Raw genomic sequence first — 24,777 nt, 5'->3', positions numbered from 1 at the left:
TGTGGATATATATACAATGCTGTATTACTGGGTCATTAAAAAAATGAGACCATCCCATTTGTGGCAACACAGATGGACCTAGCGGGTATTATGCTAAGTGAAACAAGTCAGAGAAACACATATAACATTTGATTTCACTTATATGTTGAATCTAAAAAATAAAACAAATGAATTAACAAGCGAAAAGCCAGACTATTAGACACAGAGAACAAATGAGCATTTGTCAGGGGAGTGGGGAGTTGGGCAAAATAGGTGAAGGGGATTAAGAGGTACAAACTTCCAGTTATAAAATAAGTCACGGAGGTGAAAAGCACAATGTAGGAAATATAGTCAATACTATTGTAATAACATATGGTGATAGATGCCAACTACACTTAACCAGTGGTGAGCATTAGAATTGTCAGATCACTATGTTGTATACCTTAAAGCTGTTTTAACATTGTGTATCAACTAGACTTGGGTAAAAATAAAATGAATAAATGAAAAGAAAGATGGGTTATCAAGTAAGGAGATGAAGAAACTTTCTTCACAGTTTTTCTTCCCTATCTCCTTTTAGTAATGAGTATATTGATCTTCTTTAGGGTATATGGAAGGAATAAAAATACTAGGGACAGTGTGATGATAGGTGTTACAAGGCTTAAGTAAACCTCTGGCTCAGAGTTGAGTTCCTAATTTCAGAATCAAGTGGAAAGTTATGTTTTCTGTGCACATTCCTTGGTAATCATTTTGTTCTCTTTCTCCCTATCTCCTCCTCACTAACAAATGCTGATATATACTTACAGTGACCCCTTTTAATAAGGCAAAGCCTTTTTGCTTTAAATCTGACCAAAACTTAAATGCTCATATAACTTTACTGTATCTTTAGTAGTTTAATTTCAAAATATTCAGAGAAAAGGGGAGAGTTGTGTTAATAAACATAGTGTTATTTCTATAAAATCAGGTAAAAATAAAGTGGATTGTTGTCTCATAAGAAATGATATGATTTGTTAGATGAACTACATTAGATTTTCTCATTTTCGGAACTGTGAAGAAATTTAAATGCCAGGAATATGGCTTATCATAAAACTCAATTTTAAAGTATCCCAGAATAAAAGTCAGAATTCCAATTTGAATTTAAGAGTAATCTCACTTTAGGTTTCTGTGGGGATTTTAAAATTTTTTTTTATTCTGTTCAGCTAACCAACATACAATACATTATTAGTTTTTGATGTAGTGTTTAGTGATTCGTTAGTTGTGTATACACTTTAGGTTTCTAAAGATTAAGGAAAGGGAACAGGAAGAGCATCGTGGAGCCAAATATGCAGAGCATATGTTCAGTATGAGTGATTTTACCACCATAATACCCTTGCAAAGGAGGATTTAGTCTTTTTTGTTTGTTTAACCTAAGTGCTGGCTTTATGTATTTTTTAATCTATTTTTTAAATTAAAGTATGATTAACATACAGTTTTGTGTTAGTTTCAGGTGTACAATTTAGTGATTCAACAGTTCTGTACATTTCTTAGTGCTCATCAAGATGAGTATACTCTTAATTCCCCTCACCTGTTTCACCTATCCCCACACCCACCTTCCCTTTGGTAACCACCAGTTTGTTCTGTGGGAGAGAGGGAATTAGTCTTGTGTTGACAGCTGAGGAAATGGGTTGGTGGGGATTGAGCAACTTCACCAAAGACATACAGTTGGTGAATAACTAGAACTGCGATTTAAACAGGTCTAAAGCCCACATTTTTTCTACTACATTATGATGCTTTCCATAAATCCCCTTAAAGGGTAACATATATCTTGTACAAATGACTCTTAGAAGTTCAGAAGCAGTGGCATCTAAAAATCTTTATTATAATATCAGCCCCATAATACAGTTGTCAGCAGTTAGAGGAATATACCACCTAATAACTATAAATAAATATTACAGTGAGGTTAATTATTATAGTAGGGTGGAAATTTTAAAAAAAGGTATATTTGCAGATTTATAGAAATGTTTGGATAAGTTTTAATAAAAACTGAATTTTAGTGGCTAAAATTATTGGTACTGCAGTCCAGAAATCCTGTGTGCATATTTAATTGAAACAAAAATTAGTTCCCAGTTGATATTTATAAAATTGTATAATTTTTTTCCTTTGAGGTCCCACTAGTAGAGATAGAAGCTCCCCACCCCCAGGATACATTCCAGATGAATTACACCAGGTTGCCCGGAATGGGTCATTCACTAGTATCAACAGTGAAGGAGAGTTCATTCCAGAGAGCATGGACCAAGTAAGCAAAAGTTGGATGTCATTTTTCATTTCACTTAAAGGGATGTTGTCAGGATTTGTGTGGTTTGGCTGGTATTTTGTATGTGTGTGAGTGTGTGATCTTTTCTCCCATCCCATATCTTCCCTCTTAAGTGAACAAAATAGTAAAACACATAGGAAAATGCCAACTAAGTTACATGAGCCTGTGTGCATTCATGTATAAAAAAAGCTAGAATAAGGCTGGTTTTCTTACTCTACTCATCTATAAATAAATGAATGCATTTATTTGTAATTGTGGGGTTAACATTCAGATTTTTGACATTTGACAGATACAGTAAAACTGCAGATATTTAACTTTGTGAAGCTTAGGTTTGTCAACTTTGTAAAACATTTTTAAGTGTTTAATTATGTAGTAGTCATGGTGTCATTATTCTCAGTTTGAGTGGGGCTGTTCAGTGTTCAGTGAGCAAAGTTATGTGAAATCTTTTAGCTTTTAATTATTTAGCTAATAGTCTATAGAGAAAATATTTTTCTCTTAGGAAATTTTGAAGTTACCTACCTATAAGGGATCACTTTTTAAAACATTAAAAAATTAGTAACTCGGGGAGGCGACTGCTATTGGATAGGGGACTTTTGGGTACTGAAAGTGTTTTCAGATACTGCTGAGAGTTGCACAGCTCGCAATATACTAAAAACCACTAAATTGTGCACTTTAAATGGGTGAATTTTATGTTATATGAATTATATCACAATAAAGCTGTTTAAAAGAAACTGGTAACTTTTGGTTATATCACATTGAACCATGGAGGAACTCTTTATTTTTCTAGATGCTGGACCCATTGTCTTTAAGCAGTCCTGAAAATTCTGGCTCAGGAAGTTGTCCATCCCTTGATAGTCCTTTGGATGGGTAATATTGATTGTAGTTTTTATTTTTTAATATATACAGGTAAACGTGTATATATAGTATGTCAGAGGAATGTAATTGATACTTGTTTATACTTAGGACAAATGAATTTTTTCACAGTTTGGACAAACCCGTTAACCTTCTGGGGCTCAGTATCTTTATTAGGTAAAATGATAACTTGATTATAATGAGTATTTCTGCTTACCAGAATTCTGCGTTTGAAGCTAAATGCAAACTTAGAATTTATGGAGTTTACTTTTAAAAATCTGTTGGTGGGATGCTTGGGTGGTGCAGTTGGTTGAGCTTCCAATTCTTGATTTGGCTCAGGTCATCTCTTACCCACCCCCACCTTTTCCATGCGTGCGTGTGCAGACGTGCGCTCTCTCTCTCAAATAAATAAATCTTTAAAAAAAATACTTTGAGTTTTGGAGGTTTCTTGAGTTGTTTCACCTGTTCATAATTATGTTCATTCTGGCACCAAATTAGTAGCTTACTTTCTTGGTAATTGTGGCCCAGTATGTTGGCTGTCATTTAAAACTTAAGTACTTTTGTGAAATAGCTATTCAGAATTATAATCTGGGTGAAGTTGCAACTATGAATTTTTTGTTACAGGTGCTCCTCCTCTCCTGGTATCAGTAAACAGTGTTTACATGTAGCACACAGAGTCCATAAAATCTTTACTTATTTGCTCTCCTCTGGGATTTCTTTTTAGAGCAAGTTCTGAAAATATAACTACTTTATGGGAATACACATTTAATTTTCTTTTACCTGTGCACATGAAACCTTTGTCTGTGCCCCTGTCTACCTCAAGATAGATACTGAAACATTTAAGAAATTCAGGAAAATAATGTGAAAGCTGTATATTGAGCACTTAATATTTTCAAAGCACTGTCCTTAGCACCATGCATCATACATACCCACTTGATGAGTTGGAAATTATTATCTTGTTTTTATAGATATGGAAAGTCTCAACAAGTTGATAGGTATTCCAAGGTTGCAACTGCTAGTTAAGTGGTAGAGCTAGTTTTGAAACACAGGTGTTTGCCAACAACCATAATTCCAAAACTTATACTTTTACTGCTATACCCTATGGGTTAATTTTAAAAGCCAGGCTTTTGGTTCCATGCACCAAATAAGTGTTAAAAAAAGTCTCTTTTTTTCAGTTAACATTTCAGACTGAGCTCCTTTATTCTTATGTGTATGTATATAGGTATAATTTCCACACATACAGATACTGATATTTTAAATGTCTCATTTACATACTTTCTGTTCATTTAATGTGACATTTTTTATTTTTAGAGAGAGCTATCCAAAATCACGAATGCCTAGGGCACAGAGCTACCCAGATAATCATCAGGAATTTTCAGGTTAGACTATCCATATTCTATGTATTTAAATATTTATGTCATTAAACAATGCTTTGGCTGGGAGGAAGAGGGGAATTTTTTAAAAAAAAGAATAAAAAATATGTAAATGTGTTTTTTATTTAAAATTAGAGATATTGGGGGCACCTGGGTGGCTAAGTGGGAAGCCTCTGCCTTTGGCTTGGGTCATGATCCCAGGGTCCTGGGATCGAGCTCCGAATCGGGCTCTCTCTTTGTTTGGGGGGGAGCCTGCTTCCCTTCCTCTCTCTCTGCCTTCCTCTCTGCCTACTTGTGATCTCTGTCTGTCAAATACATAAATAAAATTAAAAAAAAAATTAGAGATATTGGACTTTTTAAATTAACATATAACTTACTTATGTTTCAATAGACTATGATAACCCTATCTTTGAGAAATTTGGAAAAGGAGGAACATACCCAAGAAGGTATCATGTTTCATATCACCATCAAGATTATAATGATGGTAAGTTTCTGGCAATTAGACCACAAGAACAGGATCTTAAAGACTCAAAAATAAAATTGAAATTTTAAAATATCATAAACCATTAGAAATAAATTTGTTCCTAAATCATTTAGTTTTCTGTTGAAAACAGTTTTTAAAAGGAATTAGGTAACTAAAACTATAATAACATCTTAGGTTTATGCCACCTTATTTCATAATACTTACCTTTCCCTTAAAGGTGTAATTAAAAATGATATTAACTAGAAAATTACTCCTTGGTGATGAAATTCATACTTGATTTGTACTTTTAAGGAAAAAAAAATGCTACCTATAAATTTTTTAATTTTCTTATAATTGGAAATAAGAATAAAGTAGTTTTTTTTTATCCAGAAGTAAGGGAGCACAATGATTTTATGAATGCGTGTGTATGTTTTAACAAAAGAGATTGTTTGAATTTATATTCAGATCCTGTTTTTCCCCACTTTTCATTTCTGATTTTTTTTTCTTCCTTACCTTTTCTCTTCCTTATACCTTGTATTTTCATTTTTGACTTCATGATTCAGTGTTAAAAGAAAACTACTACTTGACCTTTAAAAGAAAACTACTACTCTTTTTCTTTTTTTTTTTTAAATACTATTCTTAAGTTTAAAACATGTAATCAAATAAGCATTGCTAGTTCTATTTCTTAGCCTTGTCAAGTCTAGTCACAAGACAGACATTTGTACCTTATTGTACAAATTTTAAATACTTTGAGTTAGAACATGAGTAAAATTGTAAGATAATTATATTTTGATTTTGTAGGTCGTAAAACTTTTCCAAGAGCTAGAAGGACCCAGGGGACCAGCTTCCGATCTCCTGTGAGTTTCAGTCCTACTGATCACTCTTTAAGTACTAGCAGTGGAAGCAGTATCTTTACCCCAGAGTATGATGATAGTCGAATAAGAAGAAGGGGAAGTGACATAGACAATCCTACTTTGACTGTAATGGACATCAGCCCACCCAGCCGCTGTAAGTAATAGAAATTGGCACAGTGAATGTTTAGTAGAACCTCAGCAGAACTTTATAGTATTAAAAGGAATAAATACCAAATCAGTCCTTAGGGTGAGGCAGACTTCTCAAAAAAGGTAAAAAGCATGTTTCTAAAGTTGGTTGGAATATCAGGTATAAAAGCACAGTATTACTGCTAATTACTTTGGCTGATTCTTTTCTCTTTTGTTAGTAAAATTGTTACCAACTTGTCATTTATTTAAATATGACCATTAAGATGTAATCTAGTGGGGAGAATGGTGTGTAGAGAAATGATTATAGTACAGTATTTAATCTAGATCTTAAATGTGAGTAGGATTCACCAGTTCAGGAGGTAATATCTGCAGGAAGACATGCCATGTTCTGAGAATGGGGAATAGTTCATTTTTGGCTAAAGTGGAGAATATCTTACTTGAAACAATAGGAAAAGGACTAGGGTGGTAATTAAGGCCAGATCGTGGAGTATTTGGACTTTATAAGTAGTGCATACCAAGATTTGTGCTCAAAGGTATTTATTGCAGCAGTATTTGCATCCTTCACATTCATCCCTTTTGTGCTAGTCTTGTCATATTTGACTTATACATTTGTCACCTTGATTTAGACAGCTATTTTTTGAAGTAATTAAAAATAAGAGAAGAACATTACTTTATTTCTGTAAAGATGTGATGTAAAGATGTGATGTAAAGAACATCACTTTATTTCTGTAGACCCAAGAGTTTATAGATAATAGATTATGTATATCCAGGATTCTACCAGGTATCAAATTCTTAAAAGAATTGCCTTTAACCTTTCTTGTGATTTAACTCTGCTGGAAATGAATTCTTTCAGCTTTCATTTGTTTGAAAAAGGTCTTTTTCTCCTTTATTTCTGAAAAAAATTTTTTTTTCTGGGTATAGAATGCTGGGCAGTTCCCCCCCCGCCCCGTTAGCACTTTAAAGCTATTTCTCCATTTTCTTCTGGCTTGTATGCTTTTTGAGGAAAGGTCTGCTGTAATTGTTATCTTTATTCTTCTGTATTTATTTATAATTTATGTACGTATATTTATGTGTGTATGTATTTTTCTTTATTCTCCCTTCTGGCTGCTTTCAAGATTTTCTCTTGTTAGAATGAGAGTGATACCTCTTTCCAGCTTTCTACATTGTAAGCAGATGGAAAAATAACTACAAATATTGCTGCAGTAAAGATTAGAAATAGTGCATCTGACAATCAGTGGTATTCTGGATTGAGTGAAAAATGCTTTACATTTTTAATTGTGGGAGGAATATAATCTCATTGGAAAAAATAAGACATGGGAATATATGAACTTGTTTGCACTTCAAACTCTCAGAAAATTGACTAAGGCAAAAAAAATTTCAAAGTGATGATCATTGTGAATTAGGATGATCATGATTTTCCCTTATTATATCTAAGCTTATTCAATTAAGGATATCACTAATGCAGTTATTCATTTAGTCCTTACCCATTTGTGTGTTGTCTGGCTGTTTCATTTTAAGATGATTTTCTTTTTTAGCGCCTCGTGCTCCAACCAACTGGAGATTGGGCAAACTGCTTGGCCAGGGAGCATTTGGCAGGGTCTACCTCTGTTATGATGTCGATACAGGGAGAGAATTGGCAGTTAAACAAGTTCAGTTTGACCCTGATAGCCCTGAGACCAGCAAGGTAAGAATCACTGCACAGGCTGCTTTGTCACATTTATAAGAAGCATTTTTACTAAATAAATATAACAGTAGAATTTTTGATTTTTCTTCATACAAATTATTTGCAAAATAAATCAGTCTGTAATTAGATATATTTATCTACTTTGTACTGTGAATTGTTTTTCTCGTTAAGTGCTCATATTCCTAATCTGATTTATTTTTGCTTTAATATACCATCAAGGACTGTTAGAAAAGTTACTGTTTAGAGACTTTAAAATGTTTATTCCTTGGGAAGTAAAAATTTCAGAATGAGATCACCTTGATGGTCCATGAAGTTCAAATGTTTTGCTTTTACTAGCAGTGCTTTAAAGACTTAACAGTGAGTTCTGTCTTTCAGGAAGTAAATGCACTTGAGTGTGAAATTCAGTTGTTGAAAAATTTGCTGCATGAGCGAATTGTTCAGTATTATGGCTGTTTGAGGGATCCCCAGGAAAAAACACTTTCTATATTTATGGAATATATGCCAGGGGTAAGTTAGTACATCATTTGAAAATAGACATCTTCTTTTTAAAGTCTTAGATGAGGAAAGAAAAACAAGAACTTTGATTATAAAATGTAAAACTGTAAGGACATTTTGGAAGTTTTGAATTACAGCTGGGTAATATAATTTTGTTCAATATCTTCATTTATCTTTGTATTTTTAAACTCATTTTTATTTTTATATATTTTTTAATTCATTTAAAAAAATGCTGAGGTGTACTAAAATAGGTTATATATACCACAGCAGGACATCCTCAGATTTCTCTAAATGCTCTTAAAATAACCATAGTAGCTAGTTTAATGAAACCAGGATCCAGTCCAGGATCACACATTACCTTTAACTGTTATGTCCCTTACTTCTTTTTTAATCTAGAACATTTTTACATGACATATATTTGACAGAGACTAGGCTAGTTCTATTGACAATCTCATCTCATAGATTTCTCTGATTGCATCCTCATGGTGGTGTTTAATTTGTTCCTTTATCCTCTTATTTCCTATTAACTCCAAGTTAGATCTAATATCTAAATTAGATTAGGAGACATACTGGTTGTTCACTGTTAGTGATACGAAGAATGAATGCTAGATTAGGATGTTCGACATCGGATTTCTCCAGTGTAAAGTTTTGTTTTTTTCTGAAGATCAGAAAGTAATCTGAGCTATTAATAATGGCACATAAGAATATCTAGTTCCTGGGGTTCCTTGGTGGCTCAGTTAAGTGTCCGACTCATGGTTTCAGCTCAGGTCATGATCTCATGGGGTTGTGAGATTGAGCCTTGTGCCCCACATCCAGCTCCACTCTCAGTGGGCAGTCTGCTTAAAGATTCTCTCCCTCTGCCCCTCCCCCACTCGTGTGCTCATGTTTTCTCTCTTTCTCTCTCTCTTACCCCCATCTGTCTCCCTCTTGCTCAAATGAATAAATCTTTTAAAAAAGAGTATCCAGTTCCATTTCAGCCATTTATCTAAGATTTTTTAATACAGATTGGTAATCATTGCCTAAGTCAGTAGTTTCAGTAGGAGTTGCAAAATGTGACTTGTCAACTGTCATTCCTTCTATGTTATTTTTAGTATTTGTAGGGTACATTTTAATAATTGATTTTCAAGATGGTGTTATACTTACCCATTTAAAAATACATGTATTCATATAATTTAATCGGTTGTATATATAAGGAAAAGATTTGATTTATGGGTCTTTAAGTGGATTGTTTATTAGAATTATATGTTTCCGGGCACCTGGGTGGCTCAGTGGTTTGGGCACCTGCTTTCGGCTCAGGTCATGATCTCAGGGTCCTGGGATGGAGCCCCACCTCGGGTTCTGTGCTCAGCTGGGAGCCTACTTCTCCCCTCTCTGCCTGCCTCTCTGCCTACTTGTGGCCTCTCTCTGTCAAATAAATAAATAAAATCTTAAAAAAAAAAAAGAATTATATGTTTCATGTATCAGGTTGCAGTTTAAGCTTATGGGTCAGTAAAAACTGTGGATCAGTATCTGGTAGTCGAGGTCTTAATCATCCTGTTTCACAAGATCAGCAGTTAACTTTCTTTCTTATCATCACGAATAATTAATTGTTTATTTCAGAGATCCTGTTGACAAAGTAAATTAGTTTTTTTAAATTTCTTTGGAAAACAGAGGGGTGGGGTGTATTAAATGCCATAGAAATTTTGAAGACTTTTGACCAATATATATTTAAATTAGAAACAAAAGGATAATTCTGAATAGGTGTGAATAGGGACCCAGATTGTTGAAGATAAGATTAAATGGTTAATTGGCTAGAACTGATTTACATCACAAATGGAGATTTAGCAATCTTAAAACTAAGCCAGGACTATTCAGGAAGAGGTATTAGATCATGTTTCTCATTAGCTCTGCTTGGTTTTATAAGAGCAACTATCTCTTCAAAGTATAGGTTGTCACTGAAATAATTTTACTGAAATAATAATAGTTCATCAACAATCTTAAAATGAATTATACATATGCCAAATCTCATATATGGGCCAGACATACATGATCTTAGACTTTACTGAATTTCCAAGTTTGTGAATGATGCTACATATTTTCTCTCATTAAATTTAGTATGATGGATCTCTTTGTGCCCTAGATTTCATGCTTTGCACAGATTGTTGTTCTGTTTTTCAGTTTTCCCAAATGTAGCATTCTCTTCCTTAGTTTATCTAGAACTACTTTCAGAACAGAACCATAACTTTATTTTCTGTCCCTGGACTATCCGTTGATTTTTCTGACACAGAGTTTTTTGCTGGCACAGTACTTGCAACACATTCTGCTTGTCACACTGAAGAAGAGAACTGTTTTTTTGGTACATGGGAGTAAATAGCACCAGTGGAGCTGTTAGCAGCCAGAAGCCACTGGCCCAACTGCCCAAGGCCCAGAAAAGCCTTAAGTCTGTCACTCATTTTGCAGCCTACAAGTATTTAGGGGCTTATTATTTGGACAGCTCAGTTCTAGGCGTGTTATTTTGTGTATTACTATAAGTAGAGACACAGTAAATAGACTGAATAAACAAGCCACATTGACTTACAGGTGCTTGGCTGCCTAAGGCTTTCCACACATGTGTTTGCAAGTGTGAGTCAACAGAATTGCATCTTGCTGTCCTGTCCCTTCAGGGATTGCTCATGAATAGTGGAAACAGCAAATGGTTAAACCTATAAAGTCTAGGGATCTACTTTCATGTAATACAGTACACCGCAAGCTAGAACTCAAGGAAAGGCAGAAACATTTGGATATATTCTCTGTTAAAAAGAAAAGATTTTGTCCTTCAGGAAGCATTTTATTCCCATCTTTTAAAATGGTGATTAGTCATCAGATTTTCACGTTGGAATCTAGAGTAGGGAAGGTTTTTCAAAATTCAAGTGCCAGTGTCTCACCTCAGAGTGATTCAGTATTCTCAGAGATGGTACCTCATCCTGCCTTAAAAAACATGTAAGAAAATTTGAAATTCTTCTTTAATACATTTTCACATGTTTTAAACTAGAATGTTGAGTATAAAAGAAAAACTTTAAAAATCTCATATGTGGGACGCCTGGGTGGCTCAGTTGGTTGGACGACTGCCTTCGGCTCAGGTCATGACCCCGGAGTCCCGGGATCGAGTCCCGCATCGGGCTCCCAGCTCCACGGGGAGTCTGCTTCTCTCTCTGACCTTCTCCTCGCTCATGCTCTCTCTCACTGTGTCTCTCTCAAATAAATAAATAAAATATTTAAAAAAAAAAAAAAAAATCTCATATGTGTGTTGACTATTTAATCATATCCATTCTTTCTCCTAAGAAGTAATGTAGCAGATATCAAATAAAATAAATAAGATTCAAGTAGGGAATATGGAGAAGAGCAAGCAGGAAAAACAAAAATACATTCAGGGCAAAAACAAGATTTTAAAAAACATGATTGCAAGGAACAAGAGATAGAACCAACATAATCATGGAAACAAGGTCATCAGTCAAAAAAATAGTTTAAAAGGCTTCTTTCAACTATGACCATATTCTTCCACAGTTCTAGTCTGGGAATATAGTAGAGTTTATGTTGAATTAGGTGGCATATAATGTCCTTACTGAGAATTCCTATACTCTCCAGCTAAAGCCTCCCACTCACAACTGCAGATCCTTTAAAAAATAAAGATTTAATAGTAGTTTTTATTTCAAACCATACTATAGTTTTCTTTTGTTTTCTTTTATCTTAGGGTTCAATTAAGGACCAATTAAAAGCATATGGAGCTCTTACTGAGAATGTGACTAGGAAATATACCCGTCAGATTCTGGAAGGCGTACATTATTTGCACAGTAATATGATTGTTCATAGAGATATCAAAGGTAAGTAATGAGGTATTCTTTATTTTACTTACACAGTTTTTTTTTGTGTGTGTGACTCTGAATGAAACAAGTGATATGAGTGAGAAATTTAGCATTTAAATTACTACGTCTGCCTTTAAAACATCTTAGTAAACAATTCTGCTTTCTCACTGACACAGTCAATATTCCAACTTATCCTGATGTTCACATCTCCACAAGTGAGTAGATCATCTGTGGGGGGGTCCACAGCATCAGTAAAGTTCAGATGATCATGAAAATGAGAATATGTTTTCATACATAGGACATAGGCATTAGAATATAGTGGTTAAGAGTAGGGGCTCTGACATCAGCTGGCCTGATGCAGATTTGGACTTTATCCATCATTGTATAACCTTGGACAAGACACATAATCTCTCTATGCCTCAGTTCCTTGTTTTTAAGGAGGATAATAATAGTGTCTAACTCAGGGATTTTGTATGGATTAAATGATTTGATGTATATAATATGCTTAAAACATTATATTTAGAAAACCCTCAAAAGTTAGCTATGCTTATGACATACTTTATGTTGAGATCATTTTTAAAGCCATGGGAATGGACGTCATTACCTAGGAAGAGAATAAGAAGAGGGAAGGAGAGAGGCCAAGACTTGAGATTTGATGAACTCGAGCTCAGTTAAACTCACTTTTTAAGACTCTAAAAACTCAACTGTTTGCAGGGAGCAGGTATGTAAGGAAGTGCATGATGTGAGAAAAAAGCAATTGGTGGAGGTGTTTCAAATTTGAGAGTGCTTAAAACTTTGTACCGCAGAGCATACCCAGAGGTCTGATTCTGTAAATACTGGGGTGTGACTCACATTTAAAGATCATTTTATGGGGCACCTGGGTGGCTCAGTGGGTTAAAGCCTCTGCCTTTGGCTCAAGTCATGATCCCAGGGTCCTGGGATCCAGCCCCAAATCGGGTTCTCTGCTCAGCAGGGAGCCTGCTTCCTCCTCTCTCTCTACCTGTTTCTCTGCCTACTTGGGATTTCTGTCTGTCAGATAAATAAATAAAATCTTAAAAAAAAATAAAGATCACTTTATTTAATCAGTCATTAAGAATAAATATGCACACACATGCAGTTGACCCTTGAACAACACAGGTTTGAACTATGTGGGTCCTCCAATTTTGGATTTTTTTTTTCATATATAAACTGCAGTACCATAAATGTATTTTCCTTATGACTTTAACATTTACTTTTCTCTAACTTATTTTATTATGAGAATATAATAGATAATACAATATACAAAATACATGTTAAAGGTATGTTATCAGTAAGGTTTCCAGTCAGCAGTAGGCTGTTAGTAGTGTCACATCATAAATATGGTCATATTCAGGCCAAAGAGACATTTCTACCCAGTTTCTGGTGACAAAGTAAAATCTGCTGCAGAATGCCTGAGCCAAATTGCTTGTATGGGATGGAGCTTGCTAGTGAGTCTGAGAGAATGAGGACATGGCTTGTGTTCTAAAAGAAATAGGAACCTTTCACCTCAAGTTCTGCCTAGCTTAGACCTTACTAGTCAAGTGATAGCTTAAAGAACCACAAAGGGAAATTGTTTGATTGTGAATTATTCTATTAGAAATAAGCTCTATTCAAGCCAGTTTCTCTTGCTTTCATAATGAGAAAAGGTACGGGAACTGAGGACAGCAACCCCTCAGGGGATCCTCATCTAACCTTGCCAGAAAGAGTGATAAACTATTCTGGTAAATGAGGCTGGAAGCAAGCAGATTTATAAGAGAAAAACAAGATATAAAACTGGATACGCAATATGATCTCAAGCTTGCAAAATTAAAGTATGACCTAGGAGAAGAATTTCCATATAATTAAGTGATTATTTCCAAATTGCAGGATGAGTGATGGTTGTTTTCATTTGTGTGCTTTTTACTTTTTCTGTATTTCCCAAATTTTTATAATGTGCAACTTTTTTAAAGTAATTTTTTTCTTTAATTTATTTGACAGACAGATCACAAGTAGGCAGAGAGGCAGGCAGAGAGAGAAGGAAGCAGGCTCCCTGCTGAGCAGAGAACCCGATGTGATGCAGGGCTCCATCCCAGAATCCTGGGGTCATTACCTGAGCCGAAGGCAGAGGCTTTAACCCACTGAGCCACCCAGGTGCCCCATAATGTGCAATTTTTATTTATTTTTACTTTTGATTTATTTTTCTCATTGCACAATTTTTTTTTTTTTTTAGATTTTTAAAAAAAATTTATTTGACAGAAATCACAAGTAGGCAGAGAGGCAGGCAGAGAGAGAGAAGGGGAAACAGGCTCTCTGCTGAGCAGTGAGCCTGATGGCGGGGCTCCATCCGAGGACCCTGGGATCATGACCTGAGCTGAAAAGGCTTTAACCCATTGAGCCACCCAGGTGCCCCTCATTGCACAATTTTTATATGGTGAGGGAAAGGAAAGATAGTTGGTTGCTTTTAAAGTTTAAACCCATGAGTTTGGGGTGCATTGGTCATGATCCCAGGGTCTTGGAATCAAGTGCTCCATCAGGCTCCCTGCTGGGCAGGAAGCTTGCTTCTCCCTCTCCCACTCCCCCTGCGTGTGTTTCCTCTCTTGCGGTGTCTCTCTGTCAAATAAATAAATGCATAAAATCTTTAAAATAAATAAACCCATGAATTCATAATGAAACTTAAGATAAAAACTATTGATTATTGTTGCTAGGGAACCAATTTGTTATTTCATAATAAGGTTCCTTTACTCTGCTTTTGTGTTACTGTACTACGGAGGACTAAATCCTAGATGAAAGGAGACTTACCTTTATAGAAGTATATTGGCTAACAAATGAAAAAGGAATAATAGAGTAGTGCCATTTTGCAACCACTAAGGAATTACTAGATACAAGTACTAAATATGAACAATTGTTGACATCACTAAAACTGAGATAGTCCAGCATTATGTACTTCTTATTTGTAGAATAATAACATCATCTACGTAAACATTTTTGCCAAAGAAATTAGACCTGAATCTGATCAAGCGTGTAGATTCAGCTACTGAGTTTTAGAACATATATAGGACAGAGGAACATGTTAAATGACTCCTTAGGATGAAGTCAGCAAGATCTAGACCATAAGAAAGCTGTAGGAAACAACTTAGATTCATCATAAATTATAAAGAAAAAAAGACATTAGAAGGAACGTTAGATTAGGAAAGACTTAAAAGGTAATTCAGTGAGTCTCAGTGTATGGACTTTATTTGGATTCTGATTTTTTTTTAAATGTTAAAAATAGTATATGCTTAATAATATTAAGAAGTTATTGTCCATTCTTTTAGGTGTGATAAGTTTATATTTTAAAGACCTACAGTAAACTATTTGTTGATCATAATGTGTTGAATTTGCTTCTGATAATGAGAGGGAGGAGGGAGTGGCTAGCAGTATGTGTGGTGGGGGAACATTGCCCTGATGGTTGTTGGGGCTGCATTATGGGTACATATACTATCTTGTCTGCTTTTGTATCTTTGAAAAGTCTCCTTAAAAGCTTACTTTTAATGTAGTTAAAATGAGCTTTAAAAGATTAGAAAGTTATTTTGGGAGCTTGGCTACACATTTTCTCTTCAGCCCTTCATATGAGTAGGCTCAGGACTGCTCCTTCCCAGCTCACAGACTGAAAAAACTGGTTTGTTTGTTGTTCTTTCTTTGGCTAAATATTTTATAGGCAGTGGATTTTTTTGACAGACTCTTTTCTGTAAGTTTTGGATGATAGGAGATATTAAATAGGCAGTACTTTTTTTGAGGGTCTGGTACCATGGCATGCTTAGGCTTATGGCATGCAGAGAATGGATCCAGTCTCTCTGGGAGAGAGGCTTTGGGGAGCCATGTTAACTAGCCATGTTAACTAGCCTGTTAACTAGGCTGGGGAATTTGCTGGGAGAACAGAAAGACAAGTACAGAAGTCCATGGTGGGGATGAACAGTCTGTATTCTCTCTGTTTTGTAATGCAGATTTTTCTCTACTATTCACTCTGCTTTTTAGAGGCCATTAAAAAAAAAAGGATAAAGGGACAAATAAGGAGTTTTTAAAAAAAAATATGGTTAAGCTTATGTAAGACTTAAAATAAGAATAAAAATAATTTATGTAAGATGGAAACCAACTTTATAATCCTAGAAGACTGAGTTCAAAAAATGATAAAGGGGAGAAATAAGAATAAAAAGTAAATGAATCCAGCATCCAGATCTTGATTTCTGATACCATTTGCCACTAAAGGGATCCAGGGCTTCTTGGAGGAATGACAGATTCTAGGACTGGTGGAAGAAATATACAGGTTGAAGCCAGAGCATCTTTAAGCGCCAGAAAGTAAGAAAATGCTTAAAAACAACAAAAAACCCAAACCAAATAAGAATGCAGTGATTCAGGGTATGGCAGAGGGACACAGAAGCCAATTCAAAGAGCTCCCAATGGCCAAAGCTGGAACAACTTGAGCCAAAAAATAAAGTCATATTTGATTATGACTCAGAGTATAAAATAAATATCCATGTGGTCATACTGATATAAATGAAAGGTTGAATGAATAAATGCAAGAAAGGAGACAAATATACCATACAGAATAATTACAAATAATTTATGCAGCTACTCAGCCTGGAGCATAAATCCTCACACCTTGATTGTGGGCTGTGCGTAGTGAACTTCTTCCAAAGAGTGCTGTATGGGAAGAGGGGAAGGGTAACTCACCTTGGGGAGTTCAGCAAACTCTACCTCACACCCTGTGATCAAGGTCCATTTATAGTAAATAAAATTTAAAAGTTTATTGTAAAACTAAACAAAATTTTAAAACAGAAAGCTCAAAGCTTACTTAGAAGAGAGATTAAATATAGAGACATTGAGAAACAAAATTAGTATAAAACAAAATCCAATACTAAGAAAAACTGGATAACTAACATTAAATTACAGTAGAGGGCCCCTGGGGCTAATAATACATTATATGTTTATTAAAAAAAAGATATAAAAAAATTACAGTAGAGGGGAAGGTGCTAGAAGTTGTTGATTATGAAGGTCCCAGAGGAAGTTCCTGAGAAGCTAGCTTCTCAGGGAAATGAGCTGCAGAATGGGCTTTGTCACAGAGAAACTGGGGCTGAGAGCCTCTGTTGCTTTCTGTATCCTCCTCTGAGCTTCACATTCTTAGCCCTTTTCTCCTTTTTCTTCTTTGTCATCCTTACCTCCTACTGGCCCCAGCCCTTATCACTGATAAGCCTTCTTGGGTGCTAAAGCATACACAGCTGACTCTAAAAATTTAGTGTTTGTGCAGTAAATTCTTAATGAGCCCTGGTTGTGTGACTGGCATTATACCAGGTACTGTTGGGAAGACAAAAAGCAGCCTAATTTTGGAGATAGACTGATGAGTCTACTAAGTAATTATTTGCCTTTTTTTTTTTAATTGCAAACAGCCAAAAAAAGTAATGAATTGAGGATGTTTTCATATTTTTAGGTGCAAATATTCTGCGAGATTCAACAGGCAACGTCAAACTAGGAGATTTTGGGGCCAGCAAACGGCTTCAAACCATCTGTCTTTCAGGGACAGGGATGAAGTCTGTCACAGGCACACCATACTGGATGAGCCCCGAAGTAATTAGTGGAGAAGGCTATGGCAGAAAAGCAGACATCTGGTAGGTTTTGATGTTAGGTTTGCCTATGTGCTATGGTGAGTGCTGTGAATTGGGTAAGACGGATCAATCACAGACCTGTACCCCTGAAACAAATAACACATTATATGTTAATTAAAAAAACAAAAAACAAAAACACCTGCCTTCTTACATAATTCCACCCAAAATGGAAGTTACTGAGCAAGATTTAAATGATCTTTGGTACTTTTGAAATAGGACGCCAGGAATACTTTTGTTTTAATTTTTTCTGTTTATGGCTTAATAATTAGCTAAGTAAATGGAGTTCTTGAGCCTGTCTTCCTTTCTTCGGGAAGGGTTTCATCTAAAGCAGATTTCAGCATTAGAAAACTATCTTTGTTTTATATCCCTGAGGAACTTTAAGAGTTACTAATCTTTTTTGTTAGTATCATGTAATTCAGTTAATCTTTAATTAATAACTTTAAGTTAAAACATAAAATGACTGTTTCCTACTTCCCACTCAGAATTGTGTTTAATAGATATTCATTTTAGGCACCGAATGGCTAAAAGAATTTCTAGTGTTTGTGTTCTTTGTAAGATAAACACAAAAAATTATGTTTAATGTCAATTTAGAAAATTATATAAGGCAAAATTATAAAATGAATAATGTTCTTTGCCTAACCATTTGAGTTAGTCTCCCATTGATTTTATGTTTATAGTTTTATATAATTACAACCTTTTAATGAAACTTTAAACTTGAAATGAAGTTATATTTAAATGTAAGTGGATGTTAGTTGTGTTTCTCATGTTGTAGTTAAGTGACTTTCCTTCATGATGATACTATTTGTGTAATTTTTCCCCCCCTAGGAGTGTGGGCTGTACTGTGGTGGAAATGCTAACTGAAAAGCCTCCTTGGGCAGAATTTGAAGCTATGGCTGCCATCTTTAAAATTGCCACTCAGCCAACAAACCCAAAGCTGCCACCTCATGTCTCAGACTATACTCGAGATTTCCTCAAGCGGATCTTTATAGAGGCCAAACTAAGACCTTCAGCTGATGAACTGTTAAGGCACATGTTCGTGCATTATCACTAGCAGCCAGTAACCTCTCCTGTGCCTCTACCCAGCTCCCATCAATTCATTCACCTTCTCTCTGACTGCACTTTTCTTTTTTATAAAAAAGAGAGATGGGGAGAAAAAAGACAAGAGGGAAAGTATTTCTCTTGATTCTTGGTTTAAATTGTTTAATAATAATAGTAACCTAAATTTTTTATATTTAATCTTTTTTTTCCCTTACAAGAACTTGAAACTCCTTTTTTTTTTTAATTTTTTTATAATGTACTGATGTGGTTCAGAGAGATAAAGCACTTTAGTACATAGTTGCTCTTTTTAGTACAAACAAATCATTTAGAATACCTAAGGATTATAGAGTCTTTCCCCATGTCACTGACAGATTGGTGGTGATGGGGAGACATGGAAAACAAGGAGAAGAAAATGATGTATGATTTGTAGTTTTTAGTGATTAGTATTTAAAATAGATCCTCATTTATGGGGTTGAGCCCTAAACTTGAGTTTAGGGTAGGTACTCAACTTAAAGAATATAGGTTCCTTCTTATATCTGTATTCTTTAGATCCTAACCTCTGTCTACCAGGCTTTTTGCTCAGTAGGAGTCTTGATAGAAAATATGAATCTCTAAGAGGTATGTTTGTTAATCCTAACCAGTATAATAAGCAAATACACTATAATAGATCCATGTTACTGGAATCTGTATACCTTGAGGGATAGCTTTCAGCTTAAAAAAAAAAAAAAAGAGAAAGGTACTATTTTAGAGTAAAGCAGATATGAGAAGTCAGTGAGCAAATCCAAATTAAAAGGCAAAAAGAGATTGGTGTGATTCAGTTTGTGGGCAGAAGAATCCACATTTATCAGTTAATAGAAATAATGAAAAGAAGAACTAAATGTTAGTGTATTTTAAACTATGCTCTTTAGTGGAGGGAAAAAGGCCCAAGATTAAGGGAAAAGAGAAATAACCAAATCATGTATCTTCCTATTTCTAGCTCCAGATTCCCCATAGATAACATTCTTTGGGAACTAAGAATTTAACTTGGGGCATCCACATGTTAAAGCTAGTCTCATGAGATAAAAATCCTTGTTCTTGGGATCACAGAATACTAAAGCACCTCACAAAATAAGCTACCGTGTAAAACAGTGGTTCTCAAATGTCGGGTGGGAATAATTTTGCCTTGCATTCGGCAATGCCTGGAGAGTTTTTCATGTCACAATCACAACTAGGAGGATCATAGTGGCACTGGGTAGTCTGAGGCCAGGGATGCTGCCAAAAAAACTACACTATACAAATACAGCATCCCTATCTGCTAACAAAGAATTATCCTGACCAAAATGTCAAAAAGTGCTGAAGTTGAGAACCTGATGTAAAGACCAGCCCCAGTTATAAACTGAAAATAGCCATTTACAGAGTAGGTTCCTTGCAAAAAGTATACTTCAGAGAGAAAGTGATGCAATGCAGAAAAAGGGTTTTACAAGAGCTGATACCACTACTTCACGTCAAGGGTGAACAATCTCAGCAAACATCAAATAGCAGTCCTTTCCTTTACCAGCTGTGTATTACACCCAGATCAGTAACTTCCATTGTAGAAACAAAATGAATTTAAACATGGAACCTATTAAACCCAGCCATCTGTATATATTCTTTCCTCAAAAGTCAGTTTGTAATTGTGGGAAAAGAAAAGCATATCAAAACAAAGTATTAACTACTTTATAAGAATGTTTAAAACTGCCAGGTATTACTAGTATCTACCAAGAGCAAGGACATCCAGTGGAAAGAAGCATCTGGGAAACTCCCACTATCTCTAATGGACTTGTGCTACTGAAAAATATGAGTAATAGCAGTAATTTAGCTACTTGCAATTTGTTTCATCATATTAAAGCAAGTGCTTAGTACTTTATTTTTAAAGGTTAGGAAATAGTAGTCTTTCTGGAGGCCCTAAATGTGAAGCCTTTCGTGGGACTCATAAGGGGCTCTAGTATTTTATTTTCTGCTAAAAGATATGCTCTTCTAGGGGTTGTTTTAAAATACTTTGTTTCTGAAGTTGGGTGGATCTTGGTTTCCTGGATCAAGGTCCTATCTGGCATTTTCTCTAGGAATATTTGAAATTCTTCTAGCTAGTCTGAGAAAAAGTCAAAGCACAAATACAGTTGTCAAGGCTTCTTCCATACATGTATAATTAAAGGAAGCAGCTTGTAAGGAAGAATATGAATTAGTGGCCTCTTCCCCCTTGAAAATCAGCTGCCAAATCTTGTGCTATAAACGTAGTCCCCAAGGATGTGGATCTATTATAATTTCTTTAGCTTTTATGAGTGAAGGCATCTCTTCTGCTTGAGCAAGATCGTGGTATCTGGACCAGTGGGCTTTTCCTTCATTCCTTCGTCTTGTGTGGTTTTGATTTCCTTGTAGCTCATTTTTGGTTTGCCAGGGTAACTAGCAGTGCAGAATATGAGAGAAATGCTCTTTAGAGAGAAATCTTGGGGGGCTGTGAAACCCAAGGCAAAATCGTTTGTTTTTTTTCTTCTCTAAATGCTATGGAAGATAAAATCACCTGAAAAGAAACTACTACTTTAACACTGCTGCAGAAGACCTTTGTTTTATAAGAAAAATATGGAAAAGTATTGTTCTTTATGTAAAGACTTAAAAATAGACTAATAGTTTACAGAATTATTATATAAAATGTGATGTGAATTTATTTCAAACAAGTTATAAAGGTACCAAAAATGACAATAAAAGTTAATATATATATAAACTACTAGAACAAAAAAGCTTGAGGTGGGATGAAGTATGAAAGACTAAAAGTAAATTTTAGAAAAAATTTTGAAAGGAAACCCATTAGGGGCAGTTAAATATGACACTCCAGTTTTTTTCTTTCTAATAATGGTATGGATCAACAAATGAAATTTGAACTTTTAAATATGACTCTAAATATATTTTGTTTTTTAAATGCACAACTGATTCTTCTATACTGTAATGTTTCTTTGCTGAGGCTGGAAAATGGCCAGACTGCTGACTTTGTGCCTTTAAAATGCATTCTGCTTTGATAGTGGCAGACTTTGGTGCTGGAGAAGATTCACTAGCAGTCTTATATGTGCTTTTCAGGAAATATCTTTCTCCTTAGGCCTTGAGAGATTCAAAATGGCATGAGTTAGGCTTGGACCAAATATAAGATCTTTTACATTGCAAACAAACTGTATTGAATAAAAGGGTTGAAAAATAACATAATGACTAATGGAAATTTTGATGGTTGGTAATTCTTTAAAATGTACTTAAAAGTATACAGACTTTGAAGTTTTCAGTATGACTATCTTGAAAATTTTTCAATTTTTCTCTTACAAACATGTTTCTAACTTGAAAATGGTTAAAGATGATTGCCTTAGAAAGTTGTCAAAGGCAGTCAACCTTACATAATTTATATAAGAGCTTGAAGTGTTAATGCACAGTCTGAAATGTAAAAGAAAAGTTAAAACTTATTTCCAAGTAAGTTGAATGGGCTTTCAGTTGAGAGAGCCTTTATCTTATTCCCAATAGAAAGTACAGTAAAAAGGTGGATTTTTTTTTTTTTACAAGAGTTTTCTGCTACTAGAGCTCTTATATATATTAGGTCTGGTCTGTAGTACTTCTGAGATGGTGTTGTAAGATATGTGAAGTCACTAAGAAAAATAAAATCTGGATAGTTTATAGGGACAACCAAGCTTGGGTGCAAAAGCTGAGATACTTGTCAGATGCAGACTCTTTGAACCACAGCAGAGCTCTGTGCCAGTGGTTTTGAGGTCTAGAGACCAGTAACTTGATACAGAATACCTGGTGTCAGTTGAGTATAGAAATCTATCAATTTCTTTTAAAGAGAGTGAATCTTTTTTACTTGCTTATTCAATAATTGTGGCTTATTATGTCAGGTACTAGATTAACTTTCTTTTTTAAGTAGGTCACAGTCTAGGAGGAAATTAGGCAAACAAATACACTTATTTTATGGTACACCCTAACTCTGAAAGTTCAGCAGTGATGTTTTTAAACATCACTGTTTTTTATGAAATGAGAGGAAAGCAATTTTGGGCAATCATTGGCTGTTGTAAACTAAAATGCCATTAACAGGGAAAAAGTATCCCCAAATTGGAGGGACCACATAGGTCAGGTGGCCTCTGTCTCAGGACTCCCTCTTATATAAAAAAGTCCATCCCCTACTCAATTCTAGTGGTGAGGGGCATATATCCCAAAACATAGGTTTTTTCCTGCTTTTTCTTTTAAAGGGAAAACAGTTTTTAAAGTCTAAATTATTAAATGTCCAAAACATTTGATAGAAGTTGTATTCTGTCAACAGTGTTAAATATGCTAGGGTCAGGACAGTTTCTTGAGCCCTTATTGTTATATTAAGTTTGGCCTTTTTACAAATGTAATGCTCATATTTATTTGAATTTTAAGATTGATTAAGTGTTAATGAAAAGCAATTTAATTGTTCATTTTTAGTAGTGCCTTTTTCTCTGTATGCCTTAATTTTATTTTATATCAATAATAATTCAAGTTACCCACCACAGGAAGGTTTTTCCAAAATCAGTAGGCTTCAAGAGTTCATTTGGCCTTAGGACTGTGTGTTGGCCCATAAACCTTTCTTAATGCCTGCTTCCTCCTCCTACCCTTTTCTACCTCTTTTTATTTTACATATATATATTCTCCATATTTTACATATATATGTTCAAAGAGAAACATTAGCATTAGTCTGTGATAGACACACTGCAGTCTCCACTAGACATGAATGCCTACAATAAGGATAGAAAGAGGTATTCTAATTCTAAGAGACGTAGAGAATTGTTTTCCAGTTTGGTGACTTGACTTTCAATCACATTGGCACTGTCCAAATTCTTTGTATATCATGGTTCAGTTATGATTTTCATAGCAGAGCTAGAATGGTTAATTTTGCCCTAAAGAGGTCATTTAAATGGTTTACAAATGTTAAGGCAATGAAACTTAGGGCAATGTGCAAGGAATCCAGGGATAGCAGTTCTGATCCTTACTTTTAACTAACATTTTGACTAAATCTCTAGCTTACTTTTCTGTGAAAAGAGAAAGTGAGAGTGTGTGTGTGTGTGTGTGTGCGTGCGTGCGCACACACGTGTGTGGGTGTGAGAGGGAGAGAGAGAGTTGGGGCAGGGGTGGGAAGGAAGGAAAAGTATGAGTGTTCAATTAGATTAGTCTCTGTTAGTGTTCAGTTGAAGAACAACTGAAATGTGTATGACCTACTGATGATGGATGAGTGTAATCGTCTTCAGATAGGAACGCCAGCACATTTTCCACAAGTAGCTAGTACAAGTGATTGTTTAATAAAGGTATTTATTGTAAATTGCCAAGCTCTTGGTTGGTAAAAGTAGATTAAAATTGAATTTGTATGTGTGTATAATAGTGAGCTTATATATAATTCTGAAATAGAAAATAATTGATTTTGCGTAGTTCTTCATGAGCTCTTTGAAATAGAAATTCTTCCAGACATGAAAACAAGCTTCCTTAGCTTACCAAGTGTTAAAAAGGAAATTGTCTTATACCTCTTTTTGGTTGGCTAGGGAAGGCGTGCTGTGAAGCCACTGTTCCTACTTCATAGTTGTCTTTAGCTTTGCTTTGACTTCTGCCACAGTCTGGACAGGATGCCATAATAGGTATGGGAAGTATCAGGGCCAGCCATCTCTCCATACTCACCTTTCAGAGCCGTAGATGATGATGAGCTTTTAGGGGAGTCTAGAGAATCTTCTCGGTGATAGTGAGAGCAGACGTGGTTCAGTTTCAGAAAGTTGAGGGAGGAGTCATAGTTAAAGAGAATGAATTTTTATTTGTTGTCTGTATACAGCCTCATGTAATTCGTCATATTTTTCATAATTATGCATTTTAATTGTAATATGATATTTTTGTTAATAACAGCAAAGGCATGGAGTCAGTGAGTACTTTTCTTCCCTATGCCTGATGACTCCTTGTTTGTATTTACAATCTGTATTATCAGAATCACTTTAAACCAAAGCTTTTATATTCCCTGCATACATAGCCAAAATGATTATCACTATTACTTCTGCCCACCTGTAAGCTAACAGTAAAAACATGTTAAAGCAGGTACTTGTAGAATTTGTATCTCAACCTATCCTTCAAGTAAAAAGACAGGTGCTCAGTGTTTGCATTT

The 24,777-nt window shown here is 35.1% G+C and overlaps 1 protein-coding gene across 1 annotated transcript in view; it reads left to right on the top strand.

The window, feature by feature from the left end:
• The window catches only part of MAP3K2 (mitogen-activated protein kinase kinase kinase 2), an 84,255-nt gene extending 64,894 nt beyond the window's left edge, over positions 1-19,361 (top strand). Inside the window, exons 8-17 of the mRNA XM_032843141.1 lie at positions 2,121-2,251; positions 3,057-3,136; positions 4,433-4,500; positions 4,886-4,978; positions 5,759-5,965; positions 7,494-7,642; positions 8,018-8,149; positions 11,847-11,976; positions 17,420-17,597; positions 18,420-19,361. Coding sequence (XP_032699032.1) covers positions 2,121-2,251; positions 3,057-3,136; positions 4,433-4,500; positions 4,886-4,978; positions 5,759-5,965; positions 7,494-7,642; positions 8,018-8,149; positions 11,847-11,976; positions 17,420-17,597; positions 18,420-18,645 — 1,394 coding nt within the window. The 3' untranslated portion in view covers positions 18,646-19,361. The remainder of the gene's footprint in view (positions 1-2,120; positions 2,252-3,056; positions 3,137-4,432; positions 4,501-4,885; positions 4,979-5,758; positions 5,966-7,493; positions 7,643-8,017; positions 8,150-11,846; positions 11,977-17,419; positions 17,598-18,419) is intronic.
• Positions 19,362-24,777: the final 5,416 nt, after the last annotated feature.

The sequence above is a fragment of the Lontra canadensis genome, unplaced genomic scaffold (genome assembly GCF_010015895.1).
Source record: "Lontra canadensis isolate GAN:19392208 unplaced genomic scaffold, GSC_riverotter_1.0 scaffold136, whole genome shotgun sequence".
Taxonomy (NCBI): domain Eukaryota; kingdom Metazoa; phylum Chordata; class Mammalia; order Carnivora; family Mustelidae; genus Lontra; species Lontra canadensis.
This window is presented reverse-complemented; position numbering and strand designations above follow the sequence as displayed.